General features: G+C 37.8%; 1 protein-coding gene across 8 annotated transcripts in view; it reads left to right on the forward strand.

The window, feature by feature from the left end:
* Positions 1-3,575: 3,575 nt before the first annotated feature.
* The window catches only part of Pex5l (peroxisomal biogenesis factor 5 like), a 152,312-nt gene continuing 136,085 nt past the window's right edge, over positions 3,576-19,802 (forward strand). For 4 of the 8 annotated variants that reach the window (XM_076867268.2, XM_076867274.2, XM_076867270.2 and 1 more), the window contains exons 1-2: positions 4,464-4,556; positions 6,045-6,116. In XM_076867268.2, the coding sequence (XP_076723383.1) occupies positions 4,464-4,556; positions 6,045-6,116 (165 nt within the window). Of the gene's footprint in view, positions 3,695-4,463; positions 4,557-6,044; positions 6,117-19,802 lie in introns of those variants that run through there. The other 4 variants (XM_076867269.2, XM_076867271.2, XM_076867272.2 and 1 more) reach the window with 2 other exon arrangements.

Raw genomic sequence — 19,802 nt, forward strand, 5'->3', positions numbered from 1 at the left:
GGGCTTATGCATATGGTTTAAAATTCATTCAAGATGACACAACATATTGCTGTCTTTACCTGCTATTCTCACGTAACACTACACCTTTACAACTGAGTTTGTTGGCCAGGCCTGACCCAGAACTAAAATCAATGAATTGCAGGTATTCAGTTTTACCATAATATGACCACATCTGGAGGGGAGAAGTCTCCTGTGAATGTCTTTTAAAAAGAAAAAAAAAATTGTTCTTTAAAAATGCCAGATTGAACAAGCCCCTCTGCAAATGACTCTCTGGAACAATGACATTTTCCCTTTAGAAAGCTGATTTCTCCCATTAGTAAGAAAAATCAGAGATTTGACAATCATCTTCATAACTGCTCACACACTTCCTATTGAAAAGGTACATTTAGACTTATGACCTAAAATGGGGGAAACCCTCCAGGTCTTCTTCCGGGTCACCTCCTTCTCCCTGTTTTTTTGTTTTGTTTTGTTTTTTCCCTTTGTTTGGGGGTTGTTTTTATTTGTTTGTCACTGTTGTTCCTTTGGCTCCCACAATAATGATGTTTGCAGCTGTGCTGTCACTGTGGGTCTTCAAAAAAACACATGGAATGTGGGACCAAAATGCTGTCGAACAATGGAGAAGCTTAATGCTACAAGGGAGAGTCAAGGGGAAAGGGACAGATCAAATGCAACAAAACCCTCACTCCACCCTCCTCCCACTACTGCCCACAAGGGACACAAACAATAACTACAGCACAAATCACTACATTTAAAAAAACAAAATTTTATTCCCAGAAACATAATAAAGGAAGAGTAAAGCCCTGACCCAGTCTTTTTTTCTGCAAAGTCGTTTTAAATGAATCCTTTCTATGACAATTTTATGACCCCCATAAGCAATGGTATTTGGTTTCCCTTTTTAAATTATAAAATTCATTTCTATTTCCAAAAAGTACTGTAAAGTATTAAAAAAAAATGCACAGATCATGCATAATTCCTTCTCTCAGAGAAAAAGACTCAGTATTTGGAATATAGTCCTCCAGGTTTTTTTTGTTTTTTTTTTTTTTTTTTTTTCCTAGAGAGATAAAGCACATAATTGAAGGAGAAAAAAAAAAAAAACAACAGTTTTTCTCCAAAGGGTCTTGACTCTTATTTTCTTGCTTCATTAATTATCTCAACTAACTTTCTTTTTTTTTAATTAATTTTTATTGTAGGTTGTTCAAAACATTACATAGTTCTTGATATATCATCTTTCACACTTTGATTCAAGTGGGATATGAACTCCCATTTATACCCCGTATACAGATTGCAGAATCACATCAGTTGCACAACCATTGATCAACTAACTTTCAGTACCAATGTTAAAAAAAAAAAAAAAAAAAAAGCTAGCTCCTCCTTCTTGAATTATCAATATGTTGAAGACCTATCCATAAAGGAAGGGGTGGCAGGGACAATGACTTTCCCAGAATTCTCTTCCCATACTAGCCCTCTTGCTTCCTCTTTCTCTTCATTCAAGCTTTCATAAAATATAAAAACCTGTTCTTCTTATCTTTACTTCCTATTCCCAGTGTATCCAATAACTTCATATAGCTTCCATCTTCACCACTTCTTCCCTTCCCTGTCATTGATGACTGCCAATGCCAAATATAAGGAAAGTTTGCATGACTATTCTTTTTATTTTGCCTTTTATCAGCATTTAATGCAATCTAGAAGTCTTTTTCTTTTCGTTCCATTGGTTCTTCTCCTACACCCATGGCCTCTCTCCTCTTCCTCACCCTTTACTGACTTCTTTTCTTTTGCCCATTCTTTGAATGCAACCATTCTCTAGAATGGACTTTGATTTCAGTCCTCATCTCTTCAGGCTCTCTATTTTCTTCTTTAATGTGCTCACCTACTCCTGCAACTTTAATTATTTCCAACACACTGAAAGCCCTGCCCTTATCTCTCTCCTTGGATCTGGACCCATATATCCAAATGGTGTATCCAAATGTCAACTGGCTCTTTCCACTTGGATGCACTTTCCAAAGACACCACAAATTCAACAAGTACCATGAGTAGGTTACCTATTATCTTCTTTACCAACCCTCCTCCTTCTCACTGATACTCTTCAGTTTGTTCTAAGAGTGCTAGATAATTTGGTAATGCATCCTGATCATGATTGGTTTAGAAGGGAAGAGAAAATAAGGAACTGTTTCTAGTAAGTATAGACCATTCTTTCAAGTTTAACAGTAAAGAGAAGAGAGAGATGTGAAGAAGTCACCTTTTAGGACCGGGAAAATCTAAGCAATTTTGAAGACGTGGGAAGGTAGTGGAAAAGAGATTAAAAATAAGAGGCTGGACGCTGAATTTCAACAACTATGAAGAAGACAGAGGAAGATCTTTTCTTCTTGCAGCTATGGTATATATTCTTCATGTGACGTTTGCTTTAATAATCTAGTTTGCACCTCTCATTGCAGTAGTAAATAAATAATTATAAATAATTTTTGAAATATTTATATGACATCTTTCATCTTTATGTTTATTTTAGCATCTGTGGTTAGGCAAAAAAACACACTTGGGGATAATTTGTACAATTATTTAAATCAAGCACTCTTTTCCTTTTTAAACTTTTCTTATGTATATATTCCATTCCTAATTAATGTGAAGAATTCTTTTCATTCAATCCATACACGACTGGTATCTTTCAATTAAAACCTCTAACTTTTTGGAAAACTCATACTCTGAGATCAACATGTCACTTCATTTTTTTTTTTTTTTCGTCTCTATCCCATCTGATTTTGTTGTTGTAATTTACTTGTTAAATTTTCCTAGGTGACACCCTACATCAGTAGTCATGAAAATTGTTTCCTATGCAGTTTTCAAAATATAGTGGCTACTTTAATTCAAGTGAATCAACCCACTTTCCCCTTCTACTTTTGGTGGGGAGAGAAAAGGAAGGAAGCAGAAGGAAGATAAGGTTAAGAAGAGGTGGTAGAGTCTGTACAAAGCTGAGGTTCCCTGTTAGGATCAATGTTCTTGAGGAAACTACAGTTCTAACTGAACAGTATTTAAAAAGTTATCAGCACTAACTACGCCAGATAATTCTCCTTCAGGTTACTCAGAACTGCTAATTGTGTGGGGAAGTGAGAGAGACTGGGGTTTCAGAGTCTGAACAACTACCCTGAGCTGAAAGTGTTTTATAAGGGGCAAGGCAGCAAAGGAGGGCTACCTTTTTTCTCCCTTTCTCTGTTTCTCCCACTTAAAAGTCCTCCTCATTTTAGCTCTCTTGCACTAATGCTTCGTCCTCAGCTGCACTTAGTGAGAAATGCACAAAATTGGCCATAAGCAGGCAGCATGCTGGGGGCAGAGAGGACCCTAACATATTGCCTCAGATGAAATCCTCAGCTCCAGTGTCTGGACAGGGAGGTGGGAGGAGCACAGGAAACCATTACCCTCTGGCTTCTCCTCCCACAGAAGCCCTGCCCCCTCACACTTGGACAAGGGAGAGATTAGCTTTCTTCTTCCTTCTAGTTCAGTCCTTTGGCTAATAGAAAAGGCCACGCAAAAGCTATGGACCTGCTTCTCTGTGCTTGATCAAAGTGCATAGATAGAAGACAGGGCTTCCCGGCTGGGAGGAGGGAGGAGAGCTGAAGAATCCTGCCCGGGCTGGCTGATCTAAGCAGTCAAAGTGGGCAGCTGAGTGCTTGAAAGAGGATTATACTCGCACTAGAAATAAGCAGTAAGTGAGTGAATATATGGCTTAGAAAAGGATTAATCCCCCTCGGGTTATGGGGTAAACTAGAAAATATGGCTTAATTCTAGAGTAAAACTGTAAGACTTCCTTCTCTTTGTACTGTGTGTGCCGTTTGGAGAGTCGGGACTTAAAGTACAAAATCAGAACTGTAATGCCTCCTCCCACTCTTAGGAAGGGCCAAGTTCTACTTGGAATAGTTGGGGATGTAAGCTCCTTCTCTGACCCAGCCTCTTCCCAGGAAAATTTACTACTAAATCAGATAAGGAGGTGGTATTAGATTGGAGAGGTGGAATTTGATATTGGCAGAAATTGCAATTTTGAATAATGTCTTGTGAGTGCTGACGTTATTATATCCATTAGCAGCGTTTGTCAAGAAAGTCTGGGGCAGGGGGTTAAAAAGAGAAAATTAAAAGCTTTTATGATAAGGAGGCTGAGCAGTCCGTATGCAAAGGATTAAATACAGAAATTGTATAATAAACAATAAGTGATCTTGGAAAAAACATGAAATGGGAACAGGAGTCAGAGAGCATAAAGATACATAGATTGAAAATGAGTTAGGAAAAGAAATTTTCATTTCAATGGTTTTCTTGTGCTAGCCAAAAATTTCACAATGTTTACAAAGTCAAGACAATGATTCAGGAATACATCAATTATTGTTGTACATTATTAATACTGTTGCTGGGCAAGATCTGTGGTTCTCTGGTCAGCAAGTTCTGGCTATGAAGCCACCGCCGCTGGTGCAAGGAATTCTGGGATGTCTGACAGTGAAATGGATGGAAGGACTCACATTCCATCTCTACTTAATGTCCTTTTGTCCAGAAATCGGGTCATGCAAATGAGCTACTTGGTACGTATACAGATCAATATTTGGAAAGGCGTTTCGAAATGTTTTGCTTTAGAGGGTCTCTGGACAATATCTTATGGCAACCAATGGACTGAAAGGATATAAAAACAAAGTGACAGGAAGGAAGTCAACTTGACTGAAACCAACCTTGCTCCTTTTGTTTTCCATCAATCCTGAAATGGAACCTCAAATGAGGACAAGAGTCAAAATAGAGAGAAATATTGTGGCCATCTGTTCTGTTCTAAGTGGATGAGTTCATTAATGAATGAATGAGAATTTGAATTTTATTTGTGCATTCTGATACTTGAAGATTCAGAATTATCTTATTACAATGATAAACACAGAAATAAGAGGTATGTTTATGGGGGGAGTAAATATGTAAAATCTGGTTTTTGAAATGCTATAAAAGAAAAATAAACAGATAAAAATTGTGTCCCACAGTGTAAATAGTTAATAGTTAATATCATGGTCACTGAAGGATGTATTTCTTACCCTAGTGAGATAGATGGGATCCTAATATGACACAGTAGGTTGAAGTATGCAAAATATTTTTAATTATCTCAATTCTAGTTGATGTAGTTAATATTTAAAGCAAGGTTGCCAAAAACATGAACTATAATTAAGTGTGCAGTGATTTTTATGATCCATGTGTTACTGGTATGAAGAAGAAAGATGGCAGTGGTTGTATTCCCATCAGCTGCTGCACTGGGGGAAAGAAAGAACTCAAACACGCCGTCATTCTCCTGAAGTGTGCAATTGTAAATTGATTGTCACAATCTAGGTTCTTTTCCAACTTTAGAACTGATAATTATAGATTTTGCTATGGGGGAGTTGGATGGAAGTGGTGATTGGGACCAATAAGAAGAATAAGAAAAATAACAAAATGCCAATAACATGCATTTTTTAGATGTACTTACTCTGAACTCTTCCAACTTTTTGAGCTACCTAGTTTTGAAATGTATTTTATCTTTGAAAAGTTACTTGAGTTGTTTTTTCCAATGTCAGCATTGGATTCATTGATTCATAGACAGTATTGAAAATCTGAAGATTTATTATCTGATTTGTGTAATACTTCTTTTGTTCTTAGACACAAAAATTTAAGACATTCAAATAAAACATTTAATAGTTGAAGCATAGTATAATTACAAATGAAGTTTCAATCTTTAAGAAAAAATGTGCTAGGATTCTTCAAGGAATTGCTTATTTATCTCAAAGTATTAAAATAATTTTTTCTGACTAAAAATACAAGGGAAGCATAAGAATATTGAGAAAATGATTAAAGGCATAATTTGAATGGGGAAGGTTAAGCAAAAATAATAATGATAAGCCAGCAGTTTGAAAACACTTGCTGTTGTAATGAGAGATGGACAGAGGATGATGCATATGACTAGTAATGAGGATAAGTAAAGACTTTTATCTTTAAAAAATATTATGTGAGAATTAAGATTATTAATGGAACTAAATGATCATTTAAAATTATTCTTTCACAAGAAAAGTAAAGAACAAGGATATGGAAAACTAAGCAGTGATGAAGACCTCGAAATAATTGTTGATCAAAAGCAGGTAAGTGAATGCTTATGTACATTTTCTATTGTTACACTGTAGATTTTTGACACCTGAAGCCTTTGGGAGCTCACCCTTCCCTCAGAGCTTTATTAGCCTGTCTAGCTGAGGCCTGCATAACAAGGTAGACTGTGAGAGCAAATAAACCTCTCCCTATGATGTGTTTGACCCACTGACTTCTTTCTGCATGCCAATACTTCTTTCATGCCAAGACGTAGGTATGTTCTGTATGTTAAGAACAATGAAAAATAAAGTCAGAACAATATAAATTTGAAATATTAATATCTCCATTGGAAAAAAAGGAGTCAGAACAAAAATGATAATTTGGGAAAATAAAAGGTTTAAATAAGAATAAAAAAAAGTACATTATTCTGAAAATGAGACACCCTACCATTAATGTATCTTATAAAACAACAAATGTGATTTCAAGGGCAGGGGATTAAGGGTAGAAAACTGAGAACTTTTAACGTATGTCTTGACCAATGTAATTCCTCAGATTCTCTACAGTTTAAATTTAGAAATGACTTTTGAAAACAAAAGGAAAAGGCTACTTAATAGTCTGTAATATTGCCAATAACTTGAGAGACCTCTAGCTTGGATGTTATATGGGCCCATAAGGAGAAATGAAAACTGCTTAATAGACCATAAACAAAGACATACCAGGTAGTAGTGGAAGGTGCCAGCTCATGACACCAAATTGGCATCAGTCCTTAACATCTTTGTTAATTATCAAGAAGACACGATAACTGCACATTTATTTAATGTATAAATGGTACTGAATCTGAGGCCACATAAACCCAAGTGTTAATAGAGTGATAATTCAAAGGGATTTAAGTAGATTAGGAGATTAGAAAGAAAGTCATCTGTAATTTATGGACAGGCAAATGGAATTTGGACAGTTTTCTAATCATGCAGTTAGTTTTGTATCAGAGTGGTTACATTAAAGGAGCCATTGTGTATATTTCTGACAGAAAGGAAAAATGGCCACCAGAAGGGCGAAGCCTGAAACAATAAATTTAGAGACTTGTTTGTTAAGCCTGGAATAATTAAGGCAACTGAAGAGGTCTTCTCTAAACAACTGGCTACACAAAGCAGCTCTGTGGAGGTGCAGATATGTTCTTACAGGGTTCACCCACTCAGGGAGGGTATTGCCTTATCGCCACTCTCTGGCTTCTGAGTAAAACAGCGTAGGGGGTGTGTGGGTTTGGCCCTGTATTTTGCCACTCCGTGCCAAATTGTCAGTTTGGTTAATAAGGCAAGTAGGGATATCGCCCAGGTGCTCTCCTGAGCTATTAACTTTAACTATGCCAGATAAATTACTTGGGCCTGCAATCGCCATCTCCAACTGATCCTACCCATAGACTTAAGGACCAAATCTACTGATAAATAAACTAGTAAAATACAATGGAGTATTTTAAGAGAATATAAATATGTGTTTTTTTTCTGTTAAATATATATATATTTCTATTAAAATGAAATTTTATTTTTATCTCTTCTTTAATCATGTAGAAGGCAAATTCTTATCTTTTTATTCTATCATATCTTTACTATCTTCCTCCTCAAAGCTTTTATTTTCTTTCCTTCCTTCCTTCCTTCCACTTCTTTTTTCCTTTTGGCCCAATTTTTGTGCTTTAACTAAATAATTTTGGTATTTAGAAAATTACAAAATTATATATTGAGATCATTGGAGTAGAAAGCCCAAGGAAATTAATGTGTCATTTTTCTTTTTTTCTTATAGTAACTTCCACAAACTTGTAACTAACTACAGCTTATTAACTGTTAAGGAATCTTAAAGAAAACCAATTTTCCTGCTTCTTCAAAAAATAGCACTTTCCTTACTAGATGGAATGATGTGGGTTTGATGTTCTCAGTGTCCTCCAGGACCTCTGTAATTCTGGTTCCTTCCAGGGCCACTACACAAACTGGTTCCATTTGGTGGTGGCCTAGCTTTGCTGAGTCATTCATCACACACAATTCTGAATATGAGTGATTACGAATGTGAGCTGGCTGTGGTGTTGGCCTTTGGTGGGAAGAGTGGTCCTTTTCCATTTGGCAAGCTCATTGTGAGCAAATCTTAAGTCAAAACAATGGCAATGTTAGTACCTCACATTGTAATTAGTCTTTTTAAAACTACAAAAAAATTATCCCTAAGTTTAATAGATTGACAAACTGTGTGTTTGTAATATTCCAGGAATGGCATAGATAAGAGGTCATATATACGATATAATTTACAAAGTATATATAACAAAACTAAAGCTCTGTAGCCCTATATATAATTTTGTTAAGAATCTTTATGTTCAAACTGTATCTTTTGCAGAAACCTAGTAGAAATTTGTTGATCTTCATGTAATTGCAAATAGCGTTTTAGTAACTGATGCTGAAAGGAAATCTAAGGAAGATGAATAAAATAATTGGAGTGCTATGACGAGCACAAGTCAACTAATGGCATTCCATCCATCACTTAGAAGCTGTGGTCCACACATGCTGTGCAAGCTATGTGCCATTTTATCAGTCCTGTGGTTTGGAAGTCTAGTACTTGTTCAGAAAGCCCACAGTCTTGCTTATATAAGCAAATAAATAACAAAAGCAGTGCACAATATATGCATTTCCTGCCCACCCCCTGCCCTCATTCAAGGGGGTAAAAGATGAGTCTGTGTTATTTCAATATGGAAAAAAAGGAGAAATTTTTGGAAATGTGAAAGGTTTTTATTCTTGAAAGACAACATTGTGTTCTCTCTTGGTGAAATTTTATTGGCAAAATTAATTTGGGGTGCACTTAAAAATATCCCAGAGAACTCATAAATTATTGTTGATGGCCTAAAGTAATAGGTGCCACATAACACACACACACACACACACACACTCATTTAAATATAAATGATCACATTGGGATCAGAGTCTGTATTTTCTTCCAGAAATCCCCAGAGTTTTTAAACTTCAAGCATAGGAAAGTAATCAAAGAAAATATGTTGAAATAGAATCTTAATGCTTCTAAAGCCCAGACATTTGGCATGAGAATATTAAATCTATAATTAATGAATACAATATTTGGCTTTCTAGAATAAATATTAAAGAACAAATTTAAATATACATTTTGGATAATTTTTATTATGAAAATATTCTTTCCCGATTAGAGGAGAGGGGATTTTCTTTAGAAATCCATCTCATGTGAATATGAATTTTCTTCTGAAATTACTGAGATTTTAGTGGGGAGAAAGGGAGAGTAGATGGTCAAGTACCCTTAGTAAAATTGAAAACATTAACCACGTTGAAAAAATAATAATTCATTTTATTTTAAATTAATTAGAGTCAATTTAATTCAAATTTTATCAAACGATGAACCTAGACAGCTTTTCTTCTCAAATATTTTGAAATTCCAAGACTTTAAGGAGGTAACAAAGACTAACATAAAAACTATAGAACAATATGATTACATGAAGGATACAATTATAGGTGAAGCAATCCGTTCAAGCATTGCAAAAATGGGTTTAGCAAAATGTGTTGGGTTTGTTGGATGTGGGACTCAAACTCGCAGCTGCATATCCTTCAGTGGAGTAAAGTGGGAAATGTCAAATGTCAGCCAGTTAATCCAGAACAAGTGCACCAAGATCAGAGCAGTAGGGCTCAAGCTTCAGCTGCTTCCAATTCCCCTGGAGAGCTTATTATAGCAGAAATGACTGGGTCCCCCTCCAGGGGATTCTGATTTTGTGATCTGGAGTGGAGCCTGAAAATCTACATTTCTAAGTCCTCAGCCTATTGCTGCTGATCCTAGATCATACTTAAGAACTATAGCCAGAGAAAATAGTGCAATCTTTTTATTTTTATTTTTGATTGTACTGGGGATTGAACCCAGGGCTTCACATATGCTAGCAGCGCTATACCACTGAGCTACATCCTAGACCTTTTAATTTTATTTCTATATGGGTTTTGGGTTTTCACTAAATTTCCTGGGCTGGCCTCAAATTTGTGATCCTCCTGCCTCAGTCTCCTAAGTACTGGGATTACAAACATTTGTCATTATGCTTGGCACTAATGCTGTTTTAAAAGGGAAAAAATACATACATGACTTTTGATAAATTTGACATTCTTCAATAGGGCATTATCTGGAAATTTTAAAACTAGAATTCATAGACAAGCAATGTAATAATACTGAAAACAAAACCATAGCCATTTACAATCAAAAGTGACTTGAAAGGCCCAAGTTTGCCATCTGTCTAAATTCTTCACGGTAGCTTTGTGATCTCGAGCTTGTCTAAGCTCAGTTTCCTCATTTGTAAAATAATACTCTGCTTTTCCCATCTCCTGAAGTTTATCTAAGATAAAATACATAATCCCAGCAGCTAGCTCTGGAGGCTGAGGCAGGAGGATCCTGAGTTCAAAGCCAGCCTCAGCAACAGAGAGGTGCTAAGCAACTCAATGAGGCCTGTCTCTAAATAAAATACAAAATAGGACTGAGGATGTGTCTCAGTGGCTAAGTGTCCCTGAGTTCAATCCCAGATACAAAAAAAAAAAAAAAAGCCCAAGATAAAATACATACAAATGCTTTATAAGTGTAAGTCATGTAGGTTATTTTAAGTAGGTAGTCACCCTCACACAACACCCCGCCACCCCCAACTTCAGTTTAACAAACAGGAACTTTGAGATCCAGAAAGGTGAATGGCGTTCCCCAGGGTCACTGGTTAAGCACAAAGAGCACTGGAAACCAGCCCTCCCTCATGACATACAGTGCGCTTCCTGTCACCTCTCCTGCCAGCTCTGCATCATCGCCCACCACTAGTCATTCTAAAAGTGGGTTAAGAAGTTTTGTCTTGTGCTCTAAACACATAAAATAATTATCAGGGATTATGATAGTTGGCCAACATTTATTTATTGAACCCTCATAGAGACAGACATTCAGGCAACCACTCTTTAACTGTTTCCTTCCCTCTTGACCCCTAGGCATTGTCAAAAGGGAAACACCCCTCCACACAGACACAGACACAGTGAGGACTAACAGGTGGTTATCAAGGACCACTTACTTTTCCTCTCACAATCTCAGAGGGAGGGCTTCTCCCAGGCATAAGACATCCCATAGAAAGAAAGAATGCACACTTTTCTTAGTCTAAATCCTTTCTGAAAGTCTCTTAAATTCTGTAAGAGATGACTGAATAGAATGTGATAGATATTAGGACTTCTATGATCTTTTTCTAAAGAAAAAGAAGCTACATCAAAGTAGAGTCACCCCTTGTGTCTACAGTAGCATACAAGCGTTTGAGCCGTGATGAAGCTCTGCCCTAGTGGTTGTTCTGGGGATAAATCCCAAAAAGGAAATAAAGGCCATCGTGAAATTAAAATGGAAGAGCAAGTACAACAGATGAACAGAAAGATACACAGCTTCCTTCTGGTTCTAACAGATAGCATGGCCCGGCCATCATCTAAGCAGTTGACCGCAGTCTCAGATTCATAAATAGCAAAAAGAATGAGGGTGATAAGTGTCCCTGCCTTGCACTTTATGCTTTCTTGGCCATATCGATGTGATGGCTTAAATATCATTCAGATTCCATTTACCCTGTCTCTTGATATCATGTAAAACAGTCTCTCTCAGTACCTTCTTGGAACTTTGTAGTTGGCCATCAAGAGCAAGAACCCCTTCCAGAGTTGCAGAAAGGAGAAAACCTGTTCAGCTTAAAGACCCTGAAGCAGGGGATCCCTGGACACAGCATCATGCTCACAGTTGTTGGAGGCTCATTAGTGATTTCTTCACAGAAGACTGATCAATGAGAAATGGCTAAATTAGTACAAGGCAGATTTATTTGCAATCCATCTAAAATCAGCATTGGTGTCAATAAAGACTCCCTACTATAATCCAATCAGTTCCATCTTGTCTGAAAAGCTATTTTTCATCAATAGATATTGTACAAGGAAAGGGGAAAGTTTTCCACTAAGTTAAATAAAAAATTATTGAAGGGAAAACAGTCAGCCTGTATTTTATTCCTAAATATTCCCCATTTGTATCAAGAAATATAAAAAAATTCCAAGTAACTGATAATTTAGGGAGCAAGTGATAGTAAACTCAAGTTTTTTGTTGTTCCTTTAATTTTGTGCACTTCAGTTTCGTGTACCAGTTCCCCTGAGCATCACCTGACTCTAGAGAAAACACAAAGGGCAAACCCAATACATTCATTTCAGAATCCTCTGAGAGCTTGCTGAAATCTGAAAGTATTAGGACAGAAAATGCAAAGGGTCACTCACTCTTCACAGAGCGGCCCAGACCAAGCGGGAGAGTTAAAGTAGGGATCCACCGGCCTAGTTTCTAGTCTTGGCTCTGCTCCTTACTAAACAGAAGACTTTGGAGTAAGCAATTTAAGTTTTCTGAGTTTCCGCTTCTTCATCTGTGCAAAGGAGTAATACCATCTGGGTCGGACGTCTGTTGTGAGGCTCAAATGGGAATGCTTCCTTGGAGGTAGCTCAGCCTCCTCTGGTCAGAGCCAGGAGAAGAAGCCAGGGCCACAGCTGTTGTATCTGATACTCTCTCCACTCATGCTTCCCGAGTGATGAGCTGGAACTGGTGAGATTCTGACATCTTCACTTTGGTCATTTCCACCAGTTTGCTCCTGAGTGTTTTGCACACCTTCCACGGGAGACTAGCAGATACTCAGGTCTGATGCCAGCTCCTATGCCACACGATATCCTCGGCAATGACAGAACGTGTGTACTGGCCACTATAGCTCAGTGGGTAAGATCAGGCAGGACCTTTACAGTCAGAGATCTGAGCAAGAACAGGCTGCAGCCATACAGCAACTATTTTATTTTGGGAAAACTAATGGGCTTCTCTAAGCCCCTGGCTACTCTACCTGAAGATGAGGAAAATAATATCTACTTCATAAAGTAGTTGGAGAATTAAATAAATTCCTGAATATAAATGCTTAGCCAGGTGTATGGCAGGTAATAAGTTTTTTATAAGTAGCAGGCACTGAGCTGAGTGGTGGTGAGAGTGGATGTTACTATCCATAGATATATTAGCAGTAGGATCCCCTTGGATTGGCGTTATAATGATTTTAAGCATTGCAGTATTTTTTTTTTTTTTTGTGGTCAGAGATGCCAATATCTCCTCTGATCAGCCAGGTACAGAAATTGGGAAGCAATTGGGAGTGAGGAGGACAGTGGCTACTTGGCATGAGCTGGCCCCCTAGAGGAGGCAGCACCTACCAGCTCCAGCTGTTTGCTACCTTGTTGGAAATGGGCTCAGGGCCACACTACACATGCTAACTTTTCAAGAAATACAATCTGCTTCTTTGGGTATTTACAATCAATTTTTTAAAAAATTTTTAAATTTAAATGATATGTAATTGAAATAACATGTGCATTGCCCTTGGGGTCCCAATTTATGACCTATTGTCAAAAGAAAGCAGAGTGTAGACATAGGCCTGGGTGGGTCTCTGCTCACCTCTTCTGTTATCCCCTGTTTTACACTTTCCAACTTGAAAACTAACCTAACCTAGATGCCCATCTGATTAAAATAATGGACACTAACACATAATTGACAGGTAGCCTTGAGTCTGTCTTACATCCTTGTACCAGCACTATAGAGTAGCACACAAGCACCCCGTTTTCCTCTACCAACCCACCTTCCCCAAGTTTCCAGACAGTAATGCAACTCATCAGGACCCAGTTAAAAATTATAACCAAGAGCTTATGAGTTATCACCTCCAATTCAATATCTGAAATACCATTATATATCTTTTTTTTTTTGTAAGCTTTTAATGAATAGCCTAGGTTCTTTAAGGAAAAAAAAGCGGGGGACCCCTGGGCTTTCAGGTTGAAAAACGCATGGCTGTGAAGTCATTTTCAAATAGTCTATGTTTTCTTCTTTTTTTAATCTAATAGCAAAAAGTGGTACTTGCAGCATATTTAGTCAGTGAGAAAATAAATGCATAATTGAAATGATGTGAGCTGACATGCTGAGCATAAAAATGATGTGACATGTGAAAGTAACAGAAAGAGAAGGTAGTTCTGAAAGTGCTCAGCCATTTGGAACATAACTTGAAAGGAGACCCATTCAACCTCTCATACTGGAAGATGTGCTGTGGTGCTTTTAGTTTTTGTTGTTAAGTAGGTTCATCTGATCAATATGAGAACCGTAGACTTCAGAGTGGGAAGGAACTTGAAAAGATAATCTAATCCAGTGCTCTGTGGGCCCATTCTTAGCCACCCTGAATGAGAGGGGGGCATCTACATGTATGGTGACACCTCTTAGGGAGCAACTCAGGTGTGCATACAAGCTTTGTGATAAAAGGGAGCAGCTGCCAGGAGTTCCATTATGTTTGGCTCCAGTTCAAGCAAAATAAGTAAGTCTCCAAGTAGGGAAGTAGTTTGACTGTGTTTGCCAAGTTATTTCACATCACAGGCAATATTAGAATGCTGGTCTGTGGTCTCCAGTCTTAGGTTCATTCTGCTATCCTGTAACTACCTTCCTGACTTTCAAAACTTCTTCTCTTCTAAAGTGTATTATATTAGTAGGCTAAGCATCCAAGTCAAAGCCAGAATACTCACCTTGAAAACAGTACACACTTCAGGAGCACAGCTATGTGATGGATGATTATGAAAGCTTCATATAAGATGCTTCCTGATTCTTCAAAACAGGTTTTCACAAACCCTGTGACAACTTCTCAGAACACATGAGGGCACAGATACTAAAGATTTGCAAAGCGACTTTGAAGTCTTCTGGACTGCCCATCCAGTGTTTCCTTCATGTTTACACAGACGGTTTTTCTACAGCTCATCTTGCAGGGCTTCCCCACCTGGTTCAGTTTGTCATCTTCCCAAGTTGGTCATGGTGATTATGAACCAGTCCCCAGTTGGGCATCTGGGGATTGCACTGGAAGTCAGGGCCAGTGCTCTAACACACCCAGCAGGTTAAGTCACCACTGATTGGGTCAGCCTCAATTGTCAGGAGGGCTTGAAAATATCTGTACTAAATTTATGTTCTAAACTCAAAACCTGAAAATAAAAAGGAGCAAGCAAACTGAACTAGTTTTTTGTTTTGTTTTGTTTTGTTTTGTTTTGTTTCATTTTTGTTGTTAACAAGCTGCAGGAAGAGTTTGGAGCATAAACTTCCCTTTCTTCTCTTCTGATTTAGGAACTAGATGCCTGTGCTCTGCTCTGCCCTTGCCTTGACCTTGTCATTTCTGTGGCTGGGCTTTCATTTTGCCCCCATCCAGACTTTGCAGTCACGTCTTTTCTCCTCGGCTCAGCACCACTCTCTGATCCTACCTCTGGATGCCTCTTGTTCTGACACTGCATGTACAAGGTTTGACAGAAGCACAGCTCTTACAAACCTGCTTCTTTTAATGCTCCATTGCTTCCTTCCCTTTCTCCAAAACAACTCTGTAATTCTGTCATTCCCATTTTTAATCACTAGTTTTGCACACGGTCTACCCCCCATCGGGGTGAGTACCACTTCCTTCCGATCTTGTGATCTAAGAAACACACGCACAGATGACCAGTCAATACAATTGGTATTTATTCCTCATCAGGGTATTTTTTTGACCAAATGATCTCATTCTTGTAGTATATGAACAAGTGACTTATTAAAGAAATGGTGAGAGAATGTACCATCTCGGCTTTGTGCTGGATGCTCTGAATAGAAAAAAACATTCATTCATCCTTTTTTTCTAATAAAATTATCTCATTTGTATAATTAGTGAATAATTAATGCATTTTTGTTGTAGAGAAACACTAATCATAGAAGTAGTTTTCTTCCAGTCAAGGGTTGTCCAATTACCACTTCCCTATGCTCCCAGCTTCTGTCTTTAAACTTCGAATATATTCTCAAAATTGACGTATTAATTTTTGTGAAAGACGGGAGTCATCCCAAAAGAAAAACAAATGATGCTACATCAATTGATGTATTTTGTTAATCATCTTTTTAAGCACAAGATAAAGGAAATGGGAGCTCACAGGCAGGGTTAGATATTCTTAATTTTTTAAGCTGAAGGTCTAAAATCTTAGAAATTTTTTATTTTTTGAAAAAAGAAAGCAACTCATTTTTCCCTACATGAATGGTCAGTGTTACTCTTCTCTTCAAACCCCAAGGAACTTGATTTAAAATCATACCCTTGGGGTCAGGATTTTCATGAACAACAGTAGTCTTGCGCTGTGGACCCCAACACTGCTTGGCTTAGTAGTTGGTACCTAAGGTGTGAAGGGAACCGATGATTCCCACTGTCTGAAATAAAAGGCACACTCTTCATGGGACCTGCAGGCTGTGCCTGGCCAGCTTCTAACTCTCCTATCACCCCGTCCCATGCCACTTCAATGCCAGGCTCCACTCTTGCTCAAACCACATGTTCTCTCTCCCCCTGTGCCTCAACCCTTGCCCTTCCTTCTGCCCATATATGTGTACAAGTATATAATGAATCACAAATATTTTGATGGCTTTGCTAGTAATAGAGGGGTGTAGATTACAGGGAAGGAGGAGCGAAGATTAGAGGGCCTCAGAGTCCCCTTAGAGAGTCGGAATGGTAAGAGAACAGAGACTTAAAGACAAGTCCCCCTTGTCTCTGTAAATAAGCAGACTTCTCAAGTCCTATTAATATGAGGAAAAATGAGCAGGAAAAAGATAAACAAAATTAAAGCCTATTCCTTAAAAGAAGAGGGAGCAAATAGAGAAACAAAAAAAAAATCTAATAATCTATTATTTAGGGAAATTTGACATGCAAATCTTGCTATGAATATTCTGGAGCAGGGTTGTGGGGGAAAATGTATAACTGCATTTAGTATAGGAATACTTTCTGGAGTTCTGGAAAAAAAATTAGGTTTAACTCTGCTGTGTTCCCAAGATCCTTATTCCTGTGTGATAGGAAAGGAAAGCAGTATAGAATCTGGAGAGCCAGGTCAGAGGATGCTGGTGACCTTGAACTTTCAGGTTTCAGGAAAGAGAACTGCTTACTTTTAGAAACTGCTTCTCAAAGAAACTATGTGGGGAAAAAAAATAAGTTTTCTTTTATTTTCTCAGTTATAAGTAATTTAAAATAACTTCAGGGGGAACATAAGATGTTGATTTTGGGGAAAAAACTAAAATTGTTTTTATGGAAATGATCCAAAGTGTCTCCCTCATTTATTGTACACATATATATATTTATAGCTTTTTTTTTTCTTTCATAAGTGTTTTCTAGGTGCTAAGAATTAGAGATGACATAGCCAGTCATGGCCCTTGACAAGCCTGTACTGTCATGGGGCCCTGTTATCCACAGCCGGTGCTGGCGCTTGGCACTGATACAGAGCTGCAAGTGGGGGGTGAGGGGGCACTAAGAACTCTAAGATGTGCATTATAGCCTCTTTCCCTAGTCAGTCCTGAAAAAGCATTGCTCAGTATGTTCCCAGGAGGGGACTTGGGCTTTGAGAACAGTTTCCAAAGTTGTTTTCTACCCGCCCCCCACTCCCAAACTTCCCTTCATCATGCTTCCTTATCAGGGAGATTTGTTACAGTCTTGGCTGTGCTAGGAAATAATGTAACATGGTAAAATTTAAGAGAAAATTCCTGATTGCAAAGTACGATAAAGAAAAGTATCAATAAATTAAGAGAGGTAAACTGTGAAATACGCTCTTCCTTCAAAAGAACATATGGGGGGATGGGAGAAAATACATAGTTAGATAGTTAGATACACACCCAAAAACTAATCTGCAAAAAAAAAAAAGAGAGAGAAATTGCTCACTCCTTGGATAAATGTCCACCTCTGAGGCCATAGGACACTACACTATTCTCAATGGCCAGAACCAGGTATCAAGACAGCCCTGTCAGGCAACCTGTAAGACACTGCATGTATTGCCTTTGGGTTGCAGTTTTGGAGGACTTTGTTGAGTCCTCCAACCTAAGGTGCTACTCACAAGTTAAACCTTCCTGTGCAGGACAATTACTTCCGTACCCATGACGTTTGAAAATTTCCACACCTGGCACAAAGCCAGGAAGTTAGCCCTTCGGCATTTGTTGAGCAGCTCTCTGTTATGGGAGTAGATTGCTGTGCTCTGAAAATGTCACTCCCCCTGCCACTCTACAGGAGCTGACCTTTCTGCAAGCTGAAGTCCCTGATGAACTGTTCTGTGGATCTAGTTTATCCTGGTATGTTAGCAGATCTCCCACGTTACTGTCTGGAAAAGTGATCTGAGAACTGATACTCTACCCCCATTTAAACTTCTCCTGACCTGACTGTCCCTTTCAGTTTCTTGGGATCCCTTTTGTGATCCTCCTAAATTCAGCCTCTGGCCTTCCTCTCTGTGGTTTACCTGTTAGTGCTGGAGGACCAACAATTACCTCTGGGGTCTCTTCTCACTGGTTATAGTATGCATAACCCTTCTCCAGGAATTTTGAATAAGAGACAATATATCACTCACAATCCCTAGGACTTTTCAGTTTATATAATCTTTTTTCTTTGCATTATTACAAACATTATTTTACGTTTTTGCACAGTTACAGTCAGTATCCATTCAATTTTGTATCACCTTCTTTAAATAAAATTATGTTGAGCTTATTTTCCAAATTGCCAATTTTTGTAAACGTCATTTTAAGAGGCACCTTATATTGATTCACAGTGATTTTTAGGCATTTTCCCCCATGATTTTCTCTTACTCAAGCAGTGATCTTTCAAATATTTTCCTTTCAGGATGCAAGTTATCAAATTAAAGACAAAAATAAAGAAAAGAAAGGATTGCAAGAAAATCATGTACATTTCTATGATTAGACATATACTGATTTTCCATGAATTATGCATGAAGTTTATGAGAATTTGCACAGTGTAATCTTTCCCTATCCCTGCTGTACCTTGAAGCACCACTGAAGATGTCCTCATGCATGTTGCATTGCTCCATAAAACTTCAGGTTTAAAATTTAAACCACATTCCATGTGGCAGTTATAAGCATCCTGCTTCCTGAGGCTGACCAGAGCCAAACCACAAACGTGGATTTGCATAAATTTAGTTCACATGAATTTTAAAGTTTGCTAAGATAGGAAACTGACTAAATATTGTTAGAGCCACAAATACCCTGGGAGATAATTTACTCAGGTAGCATATTCATTGAGGAGACAGATGTATAGGTCTGCTAAGCTATCCTCATGCCAAAACATATAGAGACTCTAAAAACCTGATATTGAAGTCTAAACAACTTACACAAAGTGAGCTCAACACAAAGGGGTTATAGAATTAGACCATAAGACTTCTTTATATTAAAAGGCAATTATAGAAACTAATTTTGAATCTATTTTAGAGTATAAAATTCTATAAGAATTCTAGATTTTAAATTTTTTTCCTAGGGTTTCAAAATGCAAAACTCTTTAATTAATATGGAACCAACAGTACAGGATTAGAGCCATGAAGCAGAGCTAAAGTACAAGTAATGATGCTAGGATTCAAGTTCCTGATTCTGCCAATGACTTTTTATTTGACCTTGAACTAACCTCTAACCTTGACTTCCCTATCAGCAAAGTAATACCATTTTTCCTACTTCCAACTTATGAGAATTCTGGAAGAATGTCTAGAAGAAAACTATAAAAATAATCATTTGAGCCACTCAAGATGATTACTTCCTGTGAATATATCCACAATGGTATCCTCTGTAGGGAAGCCACTGATGCTCTGGGGTTATGAATCACCTTCTCACATTGAAGAGTAATTTTAAAATGAAATCTCCAGTAGAAAAATGAATGCATC

The sequence above is a fragment of the Callospermophilus lateralis genome, chromosome 10 (genome assembly GCF_048772815.1).
Source record: "Callospermophilus lateralis isolate mCalLat2 chromosome 10, mCalLat2.hap1, whole genome shotgun sequence".
Classification (NCBI taxonomy): domain Eukaryota; kingdom Metazoa; phylum Chordata; class Mammalia; order Rodentia; family Sciuridae; genus Callospermophilus; species Callospermophilus lateralis.